This window comes from Rhineura floridana, chromosome 6 (assembly GCF_030035675.1).
Source record: "Rhineura floridana isolate rRhiFlo1 chromosome 6, rRhiFlo1.hap2, whole genome shotgun sequence".
Classification (NCBI taxonomy): Eukaryota; Metazoa; Chordata; class Lepidosauria; order Squamata; family Rhineuridae; genus Rhineura; species Rhineura floridana.
In genome coordinates this window covers 153,533,792-153,553,135 of record NC_084485.1, presented here as the reverse complement: position 1 = coordinate 153,553,135, position 19,344 = coordinate 153,533,792, and the positions used below count along the sequence as shown (strand labels likewise).

The 19,344-nt window shown below is 42.3% G+C and overlaps 1 protein-coding gene across 5 annotated transcripts in view; it reads left to right on the top strand.

Moving 5' to 3' along the window:
- The window catches only part of ASTN1 (astrotactin 1), a 326,486-nt gene that overhangs the window by 233,813 nt on the left and 73,329 nt on the right, over nucleotides 1-19,344 (top strand). For all 5 annotated transcript variants that reach the window (XM_061634180.1, XM_061634179.1, XM_061634183.1 and 2 more), the window contains one exon: nucleotides 19,020-19,094. In XM_061634180.1, coding sequence (XP_061490164.1) covers nucleotides 19,020-19,094 — 75 coding nt within the window. The remainder of the gene's footprint in view (nucleotides 1-19,019; nucleotides 19,095-19,344) is intronic.

Genomic DNA, 19,344 nt, shown 5'->3' with positions numbered 1-19,344 from the left:
TTTACTGAAATCACAGCGCCATCAGGATTACATGAATAAGACAGAGTTTCCTTCTACTGCCTTTTATTGTAGACAAGCACAATATATATTTAAAGTAAAACTAATACAAAGGGCATCTGTAACGATGTACATGTCTGCCAGCTGACCCTTGGCTATAAAATGTTTTTCAAAATGAAGAAGAGATGCTGCAGAAACTATTGCCAATCTCTGTGGGCCTCAGCCTGCCCATGCCAGCCGAGATACTGATACATGTGGCCTGTGTGCAGCTAACTCCACCTTCTGCCACTCTCTGGGAGGTCAGTTAGGTGGGCTGGGCAGTTGAGGCCTGGGCTTCAGATCCAAATTCCAGCCCTAGCTGCACCCACAGATGGAAAGCAAAGTATTTTACTAATGCAAATTTCATAACCATATCATTGGGATATCATAATATTACAACTCCACATTACCCAATGGAATTGACTTCTTCAAGTGAAGCATAATTAACTTAAGGAATTAATTTATATAGTGATGGCCATTAGCTTAGATTACATCGATGGAAGGAGGATAGATCTGTCAGTGGCTGTTGGTCCTGATAACAAAATAGAACTTACATGTGCAGAGGCAGTATACCTCTAAAATCCAGATGCTAAAATCCAGATGCTAAAGACAAACAATAGGGGAACACTATCATATTCATGCACTACCTATGATGCTCCTAGAGGCCATTGCCAGAAAAAAAATGCTGGGCTAAATGGACCAGTAGCATAATCTAGCAGGTTTCTTCTGTTGTGCTCCATTCATCAATCATTTCCGGTGGATGGCCTCATCACAAAACTTTTTGAAATAAACAAACCCAATAACTGTCTCTCTGCTGTGTCTGAGCAGCAGAGACTTTGTTAAAACACGCCAACAGAGTAAAAGCACATGTGCATTTAAGATGGGTTGAATGGGAGCTCGGATGTGCCCACGGCAGTATCACTGACAAGTCTATGGGCACACCCCCCTCTTGTCTATGGAGTCCTGGGATTCTACCAATGAAGAGGCCCATGCTTGCAAGGAGCTCTGAGGGTAATTAGAGCACCTGCAAAGCTTTGAAATCAACACTCACACCCTAATCCTAAAACCTTTTATGCCATAGTGAGTCATGTGGTTTTCAGAGGGATTTAGTGACAGGTAACTGTTTAGGATTTCAGTCTTCCCAATTGGGAAGGTGATTTTCAGCAGAGAGCAGAAGGAAATGGTTCAGCGCTCTGCTCAAACTTAGTTGAGCAAAGCTGAAACTCCAGAGTAGTGCATGGAAGCTGAGATGGCATCTGCTATTCAGCAAGGGGAAGGAGATAATATTAATACTCCCTTTCCTGGATGCAAGGAGGAATGTGTTTATTACTTTCCCCTTGGTCGATTGGACGGTTTCTGCCTATATTGTGGTGATGAGGTAGAGGTCTAGTCCCCTGCCTCAGAGGGCTCATCTATACGGTGTTTTTTTCCTACCAGAGAAAACACAGATATTCTCACTTCCGGGTTTTGTTTAAAGGAACCCACTGCAGCTTAAACAAAAGAACAAAACAGGAGTTGCTCTTGCCCCACTTCCAACAGTTCAGATATTGCAAAATGGTAGTTGGCAAGAGGTTTGTATATTGGTTTTTTAAAAAATTACAGGGTTTTTCCTAGAAAGGGTCAGTCCAAATTAAATGGAAGAAATGTACAGACTGGTGAAGGACACATGTGAACATTGCAAATGTTTGCATGCATGACTCATTCCACAATAAACACCTGTCTGGAAGCAGCCCAAAATACTTCTCTCTGCATTGGAGAACTCCTTTTATTTTTTAGAGTTGGTCTGATCTTGAATCTACTAGGAAACAGCAGATCTTGGGCCTTCTCTGGAAAGCTAGGAAAATTGTGCCAATTGCATAGCTGTTCAGTGAAAAAGTCTTTCACGCTGAACATGAAAACTGTGACATAAAACCAAAACACAGAAAAATTTCACTCAGGCCTCTTTGTACAGCACCTTGTACAGCATTCCATATGGCATCCCCAGAGTATCCTTGAGGCTTGCTTTCATAACATTCAGGTGACAGCTTAACTGAGAATGCTTATGTGTGTTACCCAGATTTTTATTATGAGTAGCAGCTAAGGAAACATCTGTCAGACATCTGGAGTCTTCACAACCATGAAGTGAATGATTAAACTAAGCATGCTAAAGAAACACATATGAAATAAAAAGACAACCACCAAAGATAAACTGCATGGTGTATGTAGACTCTCCTACTTTCCACAACTTAGGCGTACTGTTTCTATGAACAGGTTATATAATGGAGAAAGATTTTATTTATTTATTTATTTATTTCAAAAATTTATATACCGCTCTAGTTCCGAAACTCAGAATTCAGAGCGGTGAACATTAAAAAACAGAGATAACACAAAAACAGCATAATAGAATACCTAAAAACAAATAAGTAAATTAATACTAAAAAGTTCGACAACAATCTCACATTCAAACATTAAAAGCTAGTTGAAACAGGTATGTTTTAATCCGCTGACGGAATTCAATGAGAGATGAGGAACGTCGTATCTCAGATGGTAAATTATTCCAAAGAGTAGGGGCTATGACTGAGAAGGCCTTCCTTCTGGTGTTCATTTGGCGGATCATGAAAGTTGAGGGAATAATAAGAGTGCTTTCAGAAATCGATCTCATAGGGCGATAGGATTTGAATTCAATGAGACGGTTTGTCAAATATACCGGCGCCAGTCCGTGAAGAGCCTTAAACGTTAGTACCAGAATCTTAAACTGATGTCTGGAGCTAATAGGGAGCCAGTGAAGATGGTAAAGAAGAGATGAAGTATGAACCCGAGGACCAGTTTTAGTGATCATTCTCGCGGCCGCTCTTTGTACCTGCTTGAGCGGTCGAAGTGCTCTAGCAGAAAGGCCAACATATAAAGAATTACAATAGTCCAGTCGAGAGGTTACTAAGGCCTGAGTTACTTTCATTAATTCTGATGTTCCTAAAAATGGGCGGAGTTGACGGACCAGTTTTAGTTTTGCAAATGTGGCTCTAGACACGGCTGCAACCTGGGGTTCAAAGGTTAGGGCTGAGTCCAAGATTATACCTAAACTACGGACTTGAGATTTTAAAGGGAGAAAAACTCCGTCAAGTGAAGGCAAATGTCCAGTTCCTTGCGGGAGATTTTTGCCAATGAGAATGACCTCTGTTTTTTCTGGGTTTAGTTTCAATTTGTTTTTATTCATCCAACTTTGCACTGCTAGGAGACATTGGTTAAGGCAGTTGACAGTCTCTACAGTGTTCGGTGGAAAGGAACAATACAGTTGTGTATCATCGGCATATTGGTGATAATGAATCCCAAATTTTTGAATGATTTTTCCTAAAGGGCTTACATAAATATTAAATAACATCGGGGATAAAACAGAGCCCTGTGGAACGCCATATTTTAATGGCCAGGGTTTAGAGCAATGATCCCCGAGGGCAACTCTCTGAAGCCTTTTTTCCAAAAAGGAGCGAAGCCATTTTAGTACTGTACCTCTGAGACCCATTTTAAAGAGACGGTCTAACAGAATGCTGTGATCAATTGTGTCGAATGCGGCAGATAAATCCAATAAAACTAGAAGGGACAGATTGCCTTTGTCATGTTCTAGTCGAAGATCGTCGACTAATGCGACTAGAGCCGTTTCAGTCCCATGATTCGGTCTGAAACCAGATTGGAAGAGGTCATAACAGTCGGAGGTGTCTATAAACTTTTGAAGTTGTGAGGCTACCACTCTCTCAATGATTTTACTCAGAAAAGGAGATTAGATACCGGTCGATAATTATTTAATATTTTAGGGTCGAGAGAGGGTTTTTTTTAGTAAAGGTGTAACCATTGCTTCTTTTAGGCATTCCGGTAAGTAGCCTTGTTGAAGAGAAGAATTTACGATTGTACTAATCCAGCTTGCTAATTTCAAATTTGATGTTTTTATCAACCAGGAAGGACATGGATCAAGTAAACAGGTTGTTGGATTCATTCCATTTAGAAATCGAGGAATGTCGTCTGGAGAGATTAATTGAAAGGTGGTAAAAAGCGCAGGGTAGTCATTTTCTGATCTGATGTTCTTTTCCTCTGCCATTTCAGAATGATCTATATTAAAACGAATCTGATCCACCTTAGCTTCAAAAAATGAGGCGAATTCTTGGCAGCGGGCTTGAGAGCAGATTAAATGAGAGTTTGTGGTGTTTGAAGGAGATTTCTTTGTTTTGGAGTGGATGAGGGTGAACTAACTGAAGCTTAGTCCAGACAAGAATGAGACTGGTGATTTGGGAGTAAGCATCTGGATTGATGGTGTCACATTCCCCTTAAAAACCAGGTTCACAGTTTCGAGCTCCTCCTGGATCCAGCCCTGCTTTGGATGACCAGGTAGCAGTGATGGCAAGAAATGCCTTTTACCATGAGGTGAGCCCTTCTGGGTCAGACCAAAGGCCCATTTAGCCTAGCATTCTGTTCTCACATTGGCCAGCCAGGTGCCTATGGGACTCTCACAAGCAGGACATGAGTGCAAGGGCACTGTCAATACTCCTGATACTAAAGAGGCACATAACTTCTGATACTGGAGGTTATATAACCATCATGGCTAGCCACTGATAGTCTTCTCCTCCATGCATTTGTCTAGTCCTATTTGAAAGCTGTCCAAGATGGTGGTCAGTATTATTTATTTCATTTCACTTATTAGTTGCTTTATATAATTAAAAAAGGTCTCAAAGTGACTTGACAAAATGAAATACAATACAAAAACACAAAAACTGGGAAAAGTTAAGCAATTGCAGTACAACATCCATAAATGCTCATCCAGCAAAAATCCTTAATAAGAACCAGGTCCTACCCAGCCCACTAAAAGATGAGCACCAATGTAGGAGGCAACATTAACTGTGAACAAAAAGGCTTAGCCTGGTGCCTAAAGCCTGCCAAAGATGGCACAAGGTGTGCCTCCCTGGGGAGAGCATTCCACAGATGGAGGGCTACCACTGAAAAGGCCCATTCTCATGTGGCTGTCCTCCGCACTTCCCTCCAGTGGATCACTACATCTTGCCATAGCAAATTCCAAGGTTTAAATGATACAAATTAAGTGCATTTATATATAATTGGAGGTTCCGGTTCCGGTTTAAGATGGAGGCAGGTAAAATCTGTTTCATCTCTTCCTTGATACCCAAGCGTGTAATTAGTTTTACTTGACCGTAATTATCTAAACTACTGGTCCTTTTCCCTTCGCTTGCCTTTGAGCTTCCCCCTTCTCTTGAATACAATTCTGCAATAAACAGCTGTAAATCTTGGCTCGAAACAGCAGCGAGCAATTCCGGGCAAGGAGCCAAGAAAACTCGAGATTGCTTTGAAGAGGAAAGTTTCCCAACTACTAGAAACTTAAATTACACAAACACTAATACTAACCCAACTGGATATTCTACTGATTTTCAACCTTAAGACCCTCATGGTACTAACAAGGAAAGGATATAAAGAACTAGGCTTGTTATCCCAAGCAGCCGAGGTTTCCTTATCAGGACAGCAAGTGAAGATTACAAAATTCTTTCAGCCCAGACTGAATACAAACCAGCTTCAAGAGGATGTGTCCCAGGTCTTGCCTACGAACTTGCCTCCAATTATGGACTGGTCTTTAGACCATATAAATGACATCTATGGGTTGAGTGAAGACTTTCCTGCCTCTTTAAATTTAGCTACAGAACTTAAGTACGCAGAGCGTCAATCTTCATGTGGGCTTAAAATGATTGCCTCTCCAGAGGAACAGGCGCAATCAGATATACTAGAATCAGAACTTGACCCAGCTAAAACTCCCAGGAAGTCACCTGTCCTTTCCACAGATTTGCAAAATAGCATTAGTAACACAAAAGAAAATAATAATTCCCAGATGGGCTGGACTCTATTGATTCTAGAAGAACTTGAGCTCATTAAAACTTTCCTCACCGAATGCAACGCGTTATTGAACACCTTGGTGACAATTGCCAAGAAACCATATCAAGGAAATGATGATAAAGTGGAAGATCACATTCCTAAAAACCCTGGGAAAAAGTCAGCCAACCCGGGAATGCCGACAAATCAGCCCCTCCGGATACGGAAAGGGCCATCCAAGCAAAAATCTACTGTTGGCGGGGGGGGGGGAAATAAAAATCTCCCAAAAAATAAAAAGCCCAAGAATGTTAAAAACTATAAGCTACCACAATATAAGAAGCTAAATTACAAGCCACTTTTCGAGCTGCTCAACTCTCTTTCTAAAGTCTCTCCTAAGCTCCCTCCAGTGACGAACTCAACTGGAAAAATTAAGAAAAGGACCACTCCTGAGACCGTCCCTCTAAACCCTCCCCTACAAATGATCGGTTCGTCCCTTCTATCGCCTGCACAGCTTCTTTGTGATGAAAGCGAGTCCTGTACTCCATCTTCCTCGAATTTACACAAGAACGAGACACAGTCCTATCTAGCCCAAGCGTCTTGGAACCTGACTCTGATTCAGAATAAACTGGTTCTTCTTCATTACCCTAAGTTTCCACAGATCCAATCGCAATATCAGCGTAAACAGCAGCTCTTGGAAGTATTGAAACCTTTTCTTTCAAGTCAACTCCGCATCTCAGACATCTCCCGTATCGAGTATCTTTTCAACAATTATAAGACAGTGCGAGCTATTATTTCCTTTACAAAGCCATCTTATGCAAAAATGGTCTATGACTCAAGAAACTCGCTAGCCAGGTCTGGAATCTGTATTACGAGGTTTTTTGAGAATACAGCTTCCCCGCAACCTCTCCATTCTACCTATTTATCTCCTTCAGTTTACAGACAAAGGGAGGTTCCTAATACTGCCAGACCTCAGGTTAGCTTAGTATCTTCTCCATCTCTGATCCCTCATACCACGGCTTCGCAGGAAGGATGCGCTCCCGACCAAGATCTCTATACAACTCTCTCAGATGAGCCTCTCGAACCGGAAGATATCCAGTTGTTGGAGTCATTTTCTGATCTCCCCAAGACCGAGCAATTTGCAATAATTCGAAGACTGGACCAACTTAAAGCGCAACTGTCCAACCTCCAAGTTGATAATGTTAACCAAGTTGAGAATGGAGGGTTGGATCTACAGCCTAAGTCAGTGGATCGGACTTCACACTCGCCTAAACTCCTCCATCTCTCCAACTCACCCCATCTGATGCGTACTACTAGACAAGTAATTGCTGAAATAAACCAGATCCCTCCTTTTAATGTAGCTCCATTGGATGGGAGCACAGTAACTGCTAGGAATCTTGATAAACCTAAACCCGTAAATGGTCCAGCTTGGTTAGCCATGTGCCATCTGGAGCCTGAGGAATTAGGTTCTCCACCAAAGCCTACATGTCCAGTCAGCAATCTCCCCTATAACAACAGATCTAGATCTTCTAATGGCTGCATTCAGAACCACAACTTGGATCAAATTACAATTTTGGGAAGCCCTTCAATATAAGATAAAAATCTCAAGGACAAAATGTCAACACCACCAGCTCCCCTGGACCCGATGGTATCCCCTAAATCACCAGCAGAGAGGGTCTTAGCAACACCTCCCATTACAAATTTTGTATCCTGGAATATAGCTGGCTGGAAAAACAAACTGGCTGATCTAGAGTTCATTGCCTATCTTCAAACGTTTGACATTGTTTGCCTTCAAGAGACCTGGTTTCTAGATACCAACTCTCTCTCCATTGAGGGTTTTAAGGTCTGGTCTAAGCCTGCAAAGAGAACGGCATTTACGGGCCGCGGCAGCGGGGGCTTAGCAACCCTGATAGCCACTACTTTGGACATTCAAGCTGCTGAGTTATTAGAAGTAACGCTTGATTCATGCTTGGCCCTAAAATTATCATTCCCTAACTCCCTATCCCTTATTTGTATAAATGTGTATTTCCCTCCTCTCCGCCCTAACTTAGCAAAGCAAGTTTGGCTGGATTTTAATGGTTTTATAGATAACTTTATGTGCATTTATCCCTCAAGTCTCTTGCTCATTGGCGGTGATTTTAATGCTAGAATGGGAGTTAGTTATCCCAATATCCACAATAGTCTTTATTTCCCACTGAGTGATCCAGCTATACCATCTCGGACATCGAGGGATAAAACTGTAAACAAAAGTGGCCTTGCCCTTCCCCATCTACTGATCAAATTTCAATTATTTTGTTTTAATGGTACTTATCTAGATTCTTCCAAGGGTTACTTTACTTACATTTCAGATAGGGGATCCAGTGTGGTGGATTACATCCTGGGATCGCCTCTCCTAGCTACTTTTTTTAAGGAGTTTTCAGTGGAAGATAGGGTAGACAGCGACCATCTTCTGCTGAGACTATCCCTACATGGCCTTATCCACCAGGTTAACCCATATATAACAGCACCACTGATTAGCCATCTCCAAGGACATAGACGTCTCAGAGGGTCAGAAACCATGGCATCTGATATAAGGCAACTACTGATCTCACCAGTACTGGCTGAACTTCGCCACAAGGCCCTCACATCCCCAGAGAACATACATAGGACCTAAGAGGATACCATCAAAGCCCTTAAACCTTTGTTGATATCAACAGTTAAAAATAGATCCTATAAAGGTCATAAACTTTGGTTTGATAAGGACTGTGAAACCAGGAAAAAAGGTCTATGCGCCCAGATTAGAGCTTCTAGACGCGACCACTCGGAAGCAGTTATGCTTCGTTTGCACTCATTAAAAAAGTCGTACAAAAAGCTCCTAAACGAGAAAAAACATGCCTTTTTCGTTAATAGTTGGGGTTGGCCGTTCTCCAAGGAAATGACGCAGAGTTCTGGAGATTGGTACAGGGTGGACTCATGCAGAATATCTTTGTCCCAATTCCTCCTGTCCTCCCGGAATCCTGAGTTTTACATTTTCGTCAGATTTTTGAGAATAAAGACCCTACTCCTCCTTTCGTTAGCGATGTTCCCTCCTCCCTTCCCCCCTGGCCTCCAGTTACTGGTGCAGTTATAAGGGAATTAATATCTACTCTTCACCCGGGCAAGGCACCTGGGGAAGATATGATACCTCCCGAACTACTACTCACCGACCCCACCTGGTGGTGTCCAATTTTAGCCACACTTTTTTCAAATATAAATACCACTGGTAACATTCCGCTGAGCTGGCGCACAAGTATTGTGGTGCCCATATTTAAGAAAGGCAACCCTTCTGATCCATCTAACTATAGACCCATCAGCCTGCTAGATGTAGTATCTAAACTATATAGTCGCTTTCTTCTAAGCAAACCGCTAGATTGGGATATAAAACACTCCCTTATTCATGTGGAACAGGCTGGTTTTAGAAAAGGCAGAAGTACCCTTGATCATGCCTTTGTTCTACACCATCTAATAAATAAGACCAAATCCGGGTTGTGTAAGTCCCTTTATTTAGCGTTTATAGACTTTTCCTCAGCGTTTGATCTAATTGATAGGGATTTACTGTGGCGTAAATTACATCAGGCAGGCATTGATAAGAGATTGTTGTGGTTAATCCAGTCTCTCCATCGAGATACCCGGTTAAGGGTCCGCCTTGGTTTGAACGGAGCCCTCTCTACTGAAATCCCGGTTAGAAGAGGTGTTAAGCAAGGCTGTTTGTTGGTCCCTTTTTTGTTCAACTTTTTTATTAACGATCTTATTCCCACAATGGCCTCCCCTGACTTCTTTCCCCCTTCAGTAGGGAACAGGAAGATAGCATCTTTGCTTTATGCTGACGACCTGGTCCTGCTGTCTCAAAATAAAATCGGGCTAAAAAGAATGTTGCTAAGATTAGAGGAGTATTGTGAGGCCCATCATCTATATGTCAATTATTCTAAAACTAAAATAATGATATGTGGGCAATATAGTAGGTCTAAATCCAGCTGGTCTCTAAATGGCCAACCACTTGAACAGGTCAACACATTTAAATATCTAGGTATATGTTTCAATAACAAACTCCGTTGGAGCCCTCAATTGGAGGCGACTAAGTTACTGGCCGCAAGGTCCAGTGGCCAATTAAGGAAATTTTTCTATTCCCATGGTGGTCAACTTATTAACCCAATGCTAAAAATCTATGTAGCCAAACTCCTCCCTAAAATCCTATATGGTTCAGAGCTCTGGGGTCACTCAGAAAAAGCTAGCCTTGAAGTCCTCCAAAATACATTCTTGAAACAAATAATGGGCCTCCCCAGAAGTACCCCATCAGCCCATATAAGAGCAGAACTTGGTCTACCCTCTCTGTCAGCTCGGATTGATTTAGCTTTCCTACGATATTGGAAAAGAACATCTTCCACGGGTGACTCTCCCCTCACAAAACTTTGTTGGCATGATTCACAGAGTGTGGGAGGGTGGGCCTCAAAATTTACTGAATTACTAACAACCTATGACCTCACCCTAGACAAATTCTCAAACTTTAATCCATCTGAGTTACACAATTGGATCTTTAATCATGATGCCTATCAAGATAGAGCATCAATTGTGGCAGCTTATTTTTCCCTCTGGTTCCCTCAAATTAAACTTAACCACGCCCTGGCCGCTTATCTTACCAGTTTGACCTGTGCTCAGTTGCGCAGAGCCTTTACAGAATTGCGGTTTCAAACCATGCCCTCAGCTATTCTAGAGGGCAGATATAAGGGCACCCCGATCGCTGAACGCCTCTGTATTTTTGGTTGTAAAGTCCCTGAAGATTTAGCCCATTATATGCTTTTATGTCCCTTATATCAGCACCCCAGAGAAAAATTTTTAGCTTCTTGTTTGAGTTCCACCAGGGGGTCTCCCAATGCAAAATTAGTAATAGAGTTATTAATGGACAATAACAAGCAGGTCACAATTGCAGTGGCTAATTTTGCTTTCGCTGCTAAAAAGCTTAGAGCAGCGTACGTAAACTCCCTATGAAACCACGTACTCAAGTTTTAAGTCTTCTGATTTTAAAACGTTTTCTTGTAATCCTTTGTGCCAAATCATGTCTGATTGTTTTTATTCTGTTATTTTTATGATGCAACGGCCTATGGCTATATGCAAATAAAGGAAATTGACTGATATATATAATTGCTTTACAGTATTCTGTTCCCAAGCTTAAAGACCTGTTCTCACCGCCATTTGTGGGGATATTTCTACTCAGTATTCATGCAATAAAGCAGACTTTGAATGTGCTCCCACATGCATACATAAAGTGCATGTTCCATTAAAAAATGAGAATGCTCTATTGATTTCCCCTCCCCCAAGATTCTGGTAATTTGCATTTGCACTGTATGGGGCTGCTTTTGCGAGACCATATTGCCCAGTGTACATTCAAAGGGGTAAAAATATCCCACCATGATTTTTCTGCCTCAGAAATGGAGGTTGAAGTAGCCTTCAGAATGTCAAAGAATTTTAGCAAGCACTGGAATGGTAAAAGTAGGAAAGTCTGTAGAGGGAGGGCAGGGCATGGCAGCATGGAACATAGCTGCTTGTTAAGGTTTATATCCTGCCTATTGATGAAATTATCCTCCATAATGCAATAATGCAAAAAAAAAACAACCCAAAACACAGCAGCCCTTAAGTTCCCTGGCCTATGGATGTGACCAGAGTATACTTCCCTTCCACTCTGCAGTTCAGGGGACCTGGTAGCTGGAACAGCGTGTTTTTGTCTGGTGGGGCGTGTGGGAAACTCTCTGCTTTTGCATCATCTTTGGCCAATCAGTGAGGCCAGGCGGTCTCTCTCCCCCCAAGCCCCACTCACCATGATGTACTTCCTGGAGGCAGAGGGTGTGGCCTCCCAGTGGCCCTTGCTCCCTTGTCCAGTGACAGAGGCCAGTGTGTGATTCCTTCAGCCCTGCATAAGTAGCCTATGCGAGCACTGTGAGAAGTAAAGTGCAGCATGAAAGGAGGATAAGGCACTGAGCCCTACTTTCTGAGCACTCTGGACCCATGTTTCTACTTATTTCTAAGCAATTCCTGCAACCACAAGGGCTAAATAAACACTTCAAAGAATTCTTGGCTCTGGCTAGCAGATCCTACACCTCCTTGTGCTGTGGACCCGTGGAAGCACAGACTACACACAGGCCGGTGCCTTTTGTTTCGTCTTGGCCCGGTTAGATACACAGGCCCCATCAGACTTTTATGAGGATTTATTCATCTAGAAGCCTGAGCAAAATATAAGACCTGCCATTTCTACCAGAGCTAATCCACTCTCATCAGGTGCTGAACTGTGTTTGATCAGCCCCAGTTTCCTTTTGTGAGCTGTAAAGAGCAGGCAGCTGAAATATTGGCTGAGAGGTACAGAATCATAACACCAAGCAACCTGCAGAGAACATGAAAGAAGGGAAGAGAGAGGCACTAAAGGGGAAAGGGAAGATGGGAGAGAAACAAAGCGACATAAACGACAGGGGGCAAAAAGTATCGACTGGAAAGATGGGACGAGTGGAGGACCATCCTCCTGTTATTCATCTCAGGAAAAAACAAAACGATCCCACAGTCATAATTGTACAGAGAGAGAAAAGCCAATGGCTCCTTGGGGGATAGCCAAAATGACAAGAAGGGAGAGGCTTCATGGAGCAGGAGACGCTTTAGAGTGAGTGGCTGGGTGCAGAAGAAACAGTTAGGACAATGCCCCAGCATGTACTCTTGGCCTTGATTCTTCTATTTCCCAACCCCGTACTTCCAACCTAGTGTTTGCTGTAGGCCTCAGCATCAAAATCAGTAGCAGATATGCCCTCTCACCTAGCCGTAGTTGGAGGACAGGACTAACTAAACTGGTCTCCACCTTCCTCTCCCCCCCCCCAACCCCTTGCTGGAAACCTTGGATTTATTGAATGGCCCCAGACGTGAGTTTCCTTCCTATAACTGCAATATTTCACAAAGTGTGTGTTGCAAGACAACTGCTAGTGTATTTTGAAAGAGAATAATAACTAGAGATTTCTCTGAGCTCAGATTATTCTGGATGATGAATTGCTTTGGCCTTGCTGCTGTGTGTATGTGTACAAATCTGCTGTGTCTATGCATTGGATATGATTGGATCAGTCATTCACTTCCAATGCAAAGGGCCTGACTACAAGCGACATGCGAGGTTTGTTTGTTTTTTAATTAAAACCAGGAACAGAGTGGGGCAGTATTGCCCTCAGGAGTATAGTGAGTGGGGAGGGGATGCTTTACAGTGTAAACCTTCCCCCACGAGCTGCAAATATTAATACCCCCCTCCCCTGCAGCAGTTAGCATTAGGAATAAACCTCCATTGGCTGAGAGGCCATTTTTACCCATATCACAGCTGGGGAAGGCTTAAACCTGGCTTCCCAACATGCTGCATTCCTAAGAACAATCCTGTTATGGTAGATGGGACTACAAGTTGTGTCTCTGCAGGAATCGTGGTTTTAGGCTTGCTTAGAAGCAATCAGGAGGCATGGCCGTGTGAGTGACATACAGAAACAACTTCCAGGGTAGTGGTCTGCTAGAAGAAAAACAGCAGAGTCTTTTGGCACCATTTATTATGGTATGAGCGTTTGTGGAGTTGAGTCTACTTCATCAAATCCACAAAACATGCAGAAACAAAAAGAGGGAGGACTCATCTGAGCATGAGAGCTCCTTATTCCCCATGCACTTTAAACCCTTTCAGGTGTTAAAAGTGATGTGCCTTCAGTTTCAACTCAGAAGAGAAAATGTGTCTCAGCAGTTCAAAGGTTTGGGGAAATGGCCACGACTGATTTATTTCAAGCATTAAAGTAGGGAATTTTGATTTTCAGATTACCTCCAAATTTGCCTTGGAATTTTCCTTCCAAGCGCAGCTGACAGCTCTCATTATAGGTCTAATCAACTTTGCCCACTGCTTGCAGAGGTTCCCCCCGCCCCCCAACACTGGTTCCTGCTAGGGTGAAACATCTAAGGAATTTTTGAGAGAAGCAAAACGTTTTGATAATGCTGGTGCAACTTTCTGCAGTGGGGATGCTATATCTCTCTGCACATCCCTACCTGATATCCATAGAAAACACTGAAGCAGGTTATTAGTCAAGCTGAGCTGTCATTGCCAGCTTCTCACCAGCCCTGGTGAAAGAAGCAGTAAGCAAGGGCTTCAGCTGCCAGCTAATTCTGTCCAAAATGAAATTTTGAAATTTCTCAAGGGGTGCTGTACATACCTAGGTTGTTTCCAGGTTTCATCTAAAGCATTTTTTTAAAAAGTTGGGAAGTTCCCTCTCAGTTAAAATGAGTATTTATTTATTTATTGCATTTGTATACCGCCCCATGGCCAAAGCTCTCTGGGTGGTTTACAACAATTAAAAACATTAAAAACAAATATACAAATTTAAAAACACATTTTTAAAAAGCAATTAGTGATGCCACCCCAAAAAATGCTTTAAAAATTATATTTTTGTTTTGTTTTTACATTCCTTTGCCCCTATATCCTTGTATTCAATCAGCATTTAGTGTGTTATCCCCACTCCCATCCCCACCCCTTCTCTACCAAACCTCTCTATGTTTGTCTCATTAGGTCAGTAATGCCCAGACTGTGTACCAATGCACTCCAGTGTACACTCTAGTGTACCACAAGTAATAAATAAATTAAACATTTAAGGCTTCTGTGAGTCCAAAGGAACTCTGCATGATTTAGTGCTTTTGCCTCTGCTGTGACAGATCATTCTCCCCTCCACACACATACACCCCTTTTGGGTGAGGAACATAGGAAGCTGCCTTAGACTATTTTCCAGTCTAGCCCAGTATGGCTTGCAGCTCTCCAGAGGCTTGGGTAGGGGTATTCCACATCACCTGCCACCTCATCCTTTTAACTGCAGATACCAGAGAATGAATCTGGAGTCTTCGGTATGCAAATCAAATGTTCTATCACTGAGCTACAAAGAGTCCATAGGAGGTGGAGAAAGTGTTTTTTAGGTCTTGAGGTCATGCCCAGTGTGGGGGAATAAGGGACAGGATCAGCTTTAGAAAGGCAGACTTGACCCTGAACTTGACCAGCCTGAAGCAGCAGCCTCAGTAATGGATGGCCTGGGGAAGCAGAAGAGTGGGGCATCCACGTTCAGTGGACCGTTTGCTGATACACAGTAATACTTAACTTTGATTAGTTCTAAGGAGTGACCAAGGACAATGGACCATTAGTGAGCCTGTCCTGACAGGATCCTTGCACTGTGAATAATCAGATAGACAACTGTCTGGAACCAGGTTTATTTGACACCTTTCCCCAGCACTGAATTCACCCCCCCCCAAACAGGAACCTTTCTCTGTCTCTTTTTTAAAATGTTCACCCCAGTGTCTCTACGGAACAATAGACCATCTAATCCTTTTGTTCCTTGCTCACTGCAAGCCTGCAGAGTAGGAATAAAACCCATCTACCGGAGTATTGAAAGATATCAATGAGGCCCACAAAATACACTTGTATAGCTCTTTGGAAATCTTGCCTTATTCAGGCTGGTCCCGCTATCTAACATGAATGTTTTTTTCTCCTGTTTCAGCCATTGATTTGAACAAGAAAAATTATAATCACATCTATGCCTTGAAACAACATCAAAATACATAACTTTGCAATCAACCTTTTGTTATTTGTGGTGCTGTGATGCTGTGGGTTTAGAAATGAAGGTGCTTGTGCATTGTTGCAACAGCTACCAGCATAGTGTTTATTGGGAAATTATGTTCAGTCTGAATCTCTGACCAAAATTATACCTAATTACATGCAATTGCATTTGTTTTTACCTTCATCACTCTTTTTCTTCCTCTCCCTCTGTCTGTTCCTTCCACCCTTCCTCCAAAGTCATCAGGGCGGTGTACATTTCTATACTTCACAGGAACCTGAGAAGTAGTCAACATAGCAACTGCTCCAAGGGCAGCCAGGAAGCTTTCTGGCTGAGTGGGAAGCTGAAATCACTTATCCCCACTCTTAAGTCCAACACTCTGCCCGCTATTCCACATTGGCTTCTCAGCTGTGCTTTTTATTGTTCAGTATGCTTTGTTGCACAAAGAAATTGAGAGTTAATTCTTGAAAAGTATACCTTTTTATTCTCACAACATCTTAGGCTCAGAGACAGTGACTTGCCGTAGCCACCCCATGAAGTGGCTACGTAAGACACCCTGGTCCGTGCAGGAGCCTCAATCCACTCTACCACACTGGCTGTTTGAGATGATGGCATGGAAAGGAGTGCTTAGTTAGTATGGCACTTTAACAGCAGGGGGAGTTCTGTAAAGTTAAATTCACATGGTTTTAGTACTTAACACTGTAGTCCTGACATGATCTTTCTCATCTTGCATGTTTTCTATTACTTTGCTCAAGCTGGAGGCCATCTAGCAATGCCTTTCCCAGCATTCCTATTTACCAGAATAAAAGACAGAAACCTATTGTAATAAATCAGAGCTAGCAGCTGGAATGTGTCCTCCAGCATGACCAAGAAATGGAACTGAGGATGGCCCTACAACAAATGAAGGTGGGGGATGTAACAGAGGGCAGATCTAGTTCCCAGTGGCTCCCTTTGTATTCTATGGAACAAAATAAATAACCTGCAGATATGTCCCTTGCCTCATGCAATTCTTCCAGAGAACCCTGTAATATTCAGACCACTCCCTCTGCTTGTGCCTTTCATGATGCACATTTAGCTAGTTCAAAGATATAACCAACTGGGTGATGGATAAATTCTCCTCAAGTTGATTAAGAATTCAGCCAGAAATTACAAGGGTAGCTGGAGAATGCAAAAAAAGTGGGGATTATGTTACATACTGTTTGGTGCGTCTTATAATATTCAGCTGCCCTTCAAAATACCCTATCAGGTCTGCCTGAAAAGTGGTGTATAAATGCCTTAAATCAATAAATATCATGGACCATTATACCTCAGACTGAATTGTGCAAATTTCACCACAGGATAATCTGTAAATTTTCAGAGAATTGTGGGCAAGCCTGTTCAAGCTTTTGGAACAAGACCTACAATATGGATGGGCAGAAGATAGATTGGGATCCACTGGTAGATCTCTGAATGATTTGCATTAGATTGGCAAGAGCTTGACTCCTGGTTGTTGTATGGCAGCAGCAACAAAACAACTTTCCCCAACTCAGGCTGCTGAAATGAAGAAAGCTAGCCAGGAGTGATGTGAAAGAAGTGTGAGCTCAATTAATGTTTGGTATTGAAAAGAAAAGTCCTGGATCAGAATGTGCTCAGAGGTACTTTGCTCTTTACGTCTATGTATTTTTTGCACCTGGCTCGATCTTGGGGTTCAACCAAAAAACAAAGTAGATCCAATAAGCTTGAAGTCTGCCCACCCCAACATACAATCCTTGAGCTTGGCTCACCAACCTCAGGGAAACTCCCAGCACACTTGACCTATAGATTATATAGAGACCTTCCTATGGAGTTGATGTTAGCTCTTCTCTAGCCTTTAGTTTCTTGAGTTCCTTTTTTTAGTTCATGGTGAAGTAAAAGAATTTCCTCCTCCAAGGCTTAGTGTCAAAAGCAGATTAGATGCTTTTAGTAGGCTGGTCAGATCCAAAGAGGACAGGGCTCCTCCTTCACATTTAATAATTGTGAAGGAGAGGCATGAGTAGCTATACCTACTGAAATCCCTCTTCTGCACACTTCTTAAAGGTGCAGGAGAAAGCCTGGCCTCTTTTGCATTTGGCCACCCTAGCTATTAGAGCTGCAGTAAAAGCAAAGAGATTGGCATATATTATTTTAAATGCAATTGCAGTTTTGAGCTTTCCTCCCCAGAGCTTCAGCATTAAATGCAAGTTAGATGTTTTTTAGTAAAGCTTTAATAGTAAAAGCATACATTTTTGTTAAATAATGAGGCGCTGAGTTTTTGACTTTAAAAATACCAAAAATAGAGATGATGTTTCTGTTAATATTCAGTGATGCAATATTTATTTATTTATTATTTGATTTATATCCTGCCCTTCCTCCCAGCAGGAAAATACATATTTTAAATGGGAAAATATTGCATACATTGAGGGCTGTAATGTAGAATCTCTTGTTTTAAATTTTTATTCAATGCTAGCCCTTCTCAGAGTAGACCCATTGAAATAATACATATGACTAGCTTAGGTTCACTAATTTCAATAGGTCTACTCTGAGTAGGACTTAGTTGAATACAGCCCTCAGTTTGTTTTTGTTTTTTGCAAGCATAGGTTCATTTTCCTGGCTACTACAAGAAACCTCTTCATCACTGATGCAAGTATGTAAAAGGGTATGGAAGTCTCATACCGTAACATCCCACTCATATGGGGCTTGCATGCTATCTGGTAGCCTTCATTAAGAAAGTATCATTTCTGCCGTGTTTACTTACCTCAGAGCAGTAGCGCAGTGGCAAATTCAGAGGCGCAGGGACCATGATAGTCACAGCCACATACACACACCTGTTTGCTGCTGGGTTGAGAAAGAGATTCTTGTTAACGCCTATTCCCACAACAACAGACATCCCTGGGAGCCAATAAGCATGAAAGGGAGGAATGTTCACTCCTTTAAAATGTCTTTTTCACTGGCTGACTCGCCTCCTTTCACTCTGATTGGCTCGAATAATCAGGAAAGGAAAAGGAAGCCAGTTAGAAGACTCTTCTCAGTGACTAATGCGCTCCCCTTTCATCCTGATTGGCTTGTAGGATGCTGAACACAAAGGGACCCTGCTCCCCAAAACTTAAGGGGTCTAACACCCCCCCAGACCTTAGACAACTACATCCCTGTTTCAGAGTTGCTTGAAGGGTGTTAAGGAGTACCTTCCTTGAGTGCCACAGTGAATCCTCCTACCCTTCTCAGATAGACAGGTCACTCAGTCAGTCCTGTCTGGTGCTTGACTGCTATTATGTGCTGTCAGCTCATGAGCTATTATGAGGTACTCTTAGCTTATCTAAGACTTTGGCTGAGTGGATATCTTTCCTCCTCCTGCATTCTTTGCACTCCTGTTCTTTGCTGCTATCATTTTGTTACTTTATCATTGGTTGTTTTGTGGTTTTATTTTATGATTTTAATGTAACTTGTATTTGTTTTAGTTGTGACATTTTTGCAATTTGTCCAAGGGCCATTTGGGAAAGAAAGAACAATGAATAACAGGTGTTTTTTAATGGATTCTGTGGTATTGTCTTTCTCTAGGCCATGGCCATACACCATATTCCAACGTGGATTTGATTTGGTGCTGGGAGAACAACCTTCTGACAAGATATTCAGGTAAGGTTTACTCTGGCCAGAGTGACCGACCATGCAAGTCATCCCTCCTGGTCTGCTAGTCTTTCTCCCTTTCTCCCTTTCTCAGCATAATGGGAAAAGTCCATTTCAGGTAGGGCGACACCAAATGTTCACAAGCAAACCTTTTCAGTGTGAAAGGGGAGAACTACAGAAATGTCTCCTGTTGCGCATGACAGTCCACAGCACCATTCACTTCTTGACAACAGACTTCTTCCTAGGAACTGTGACATTT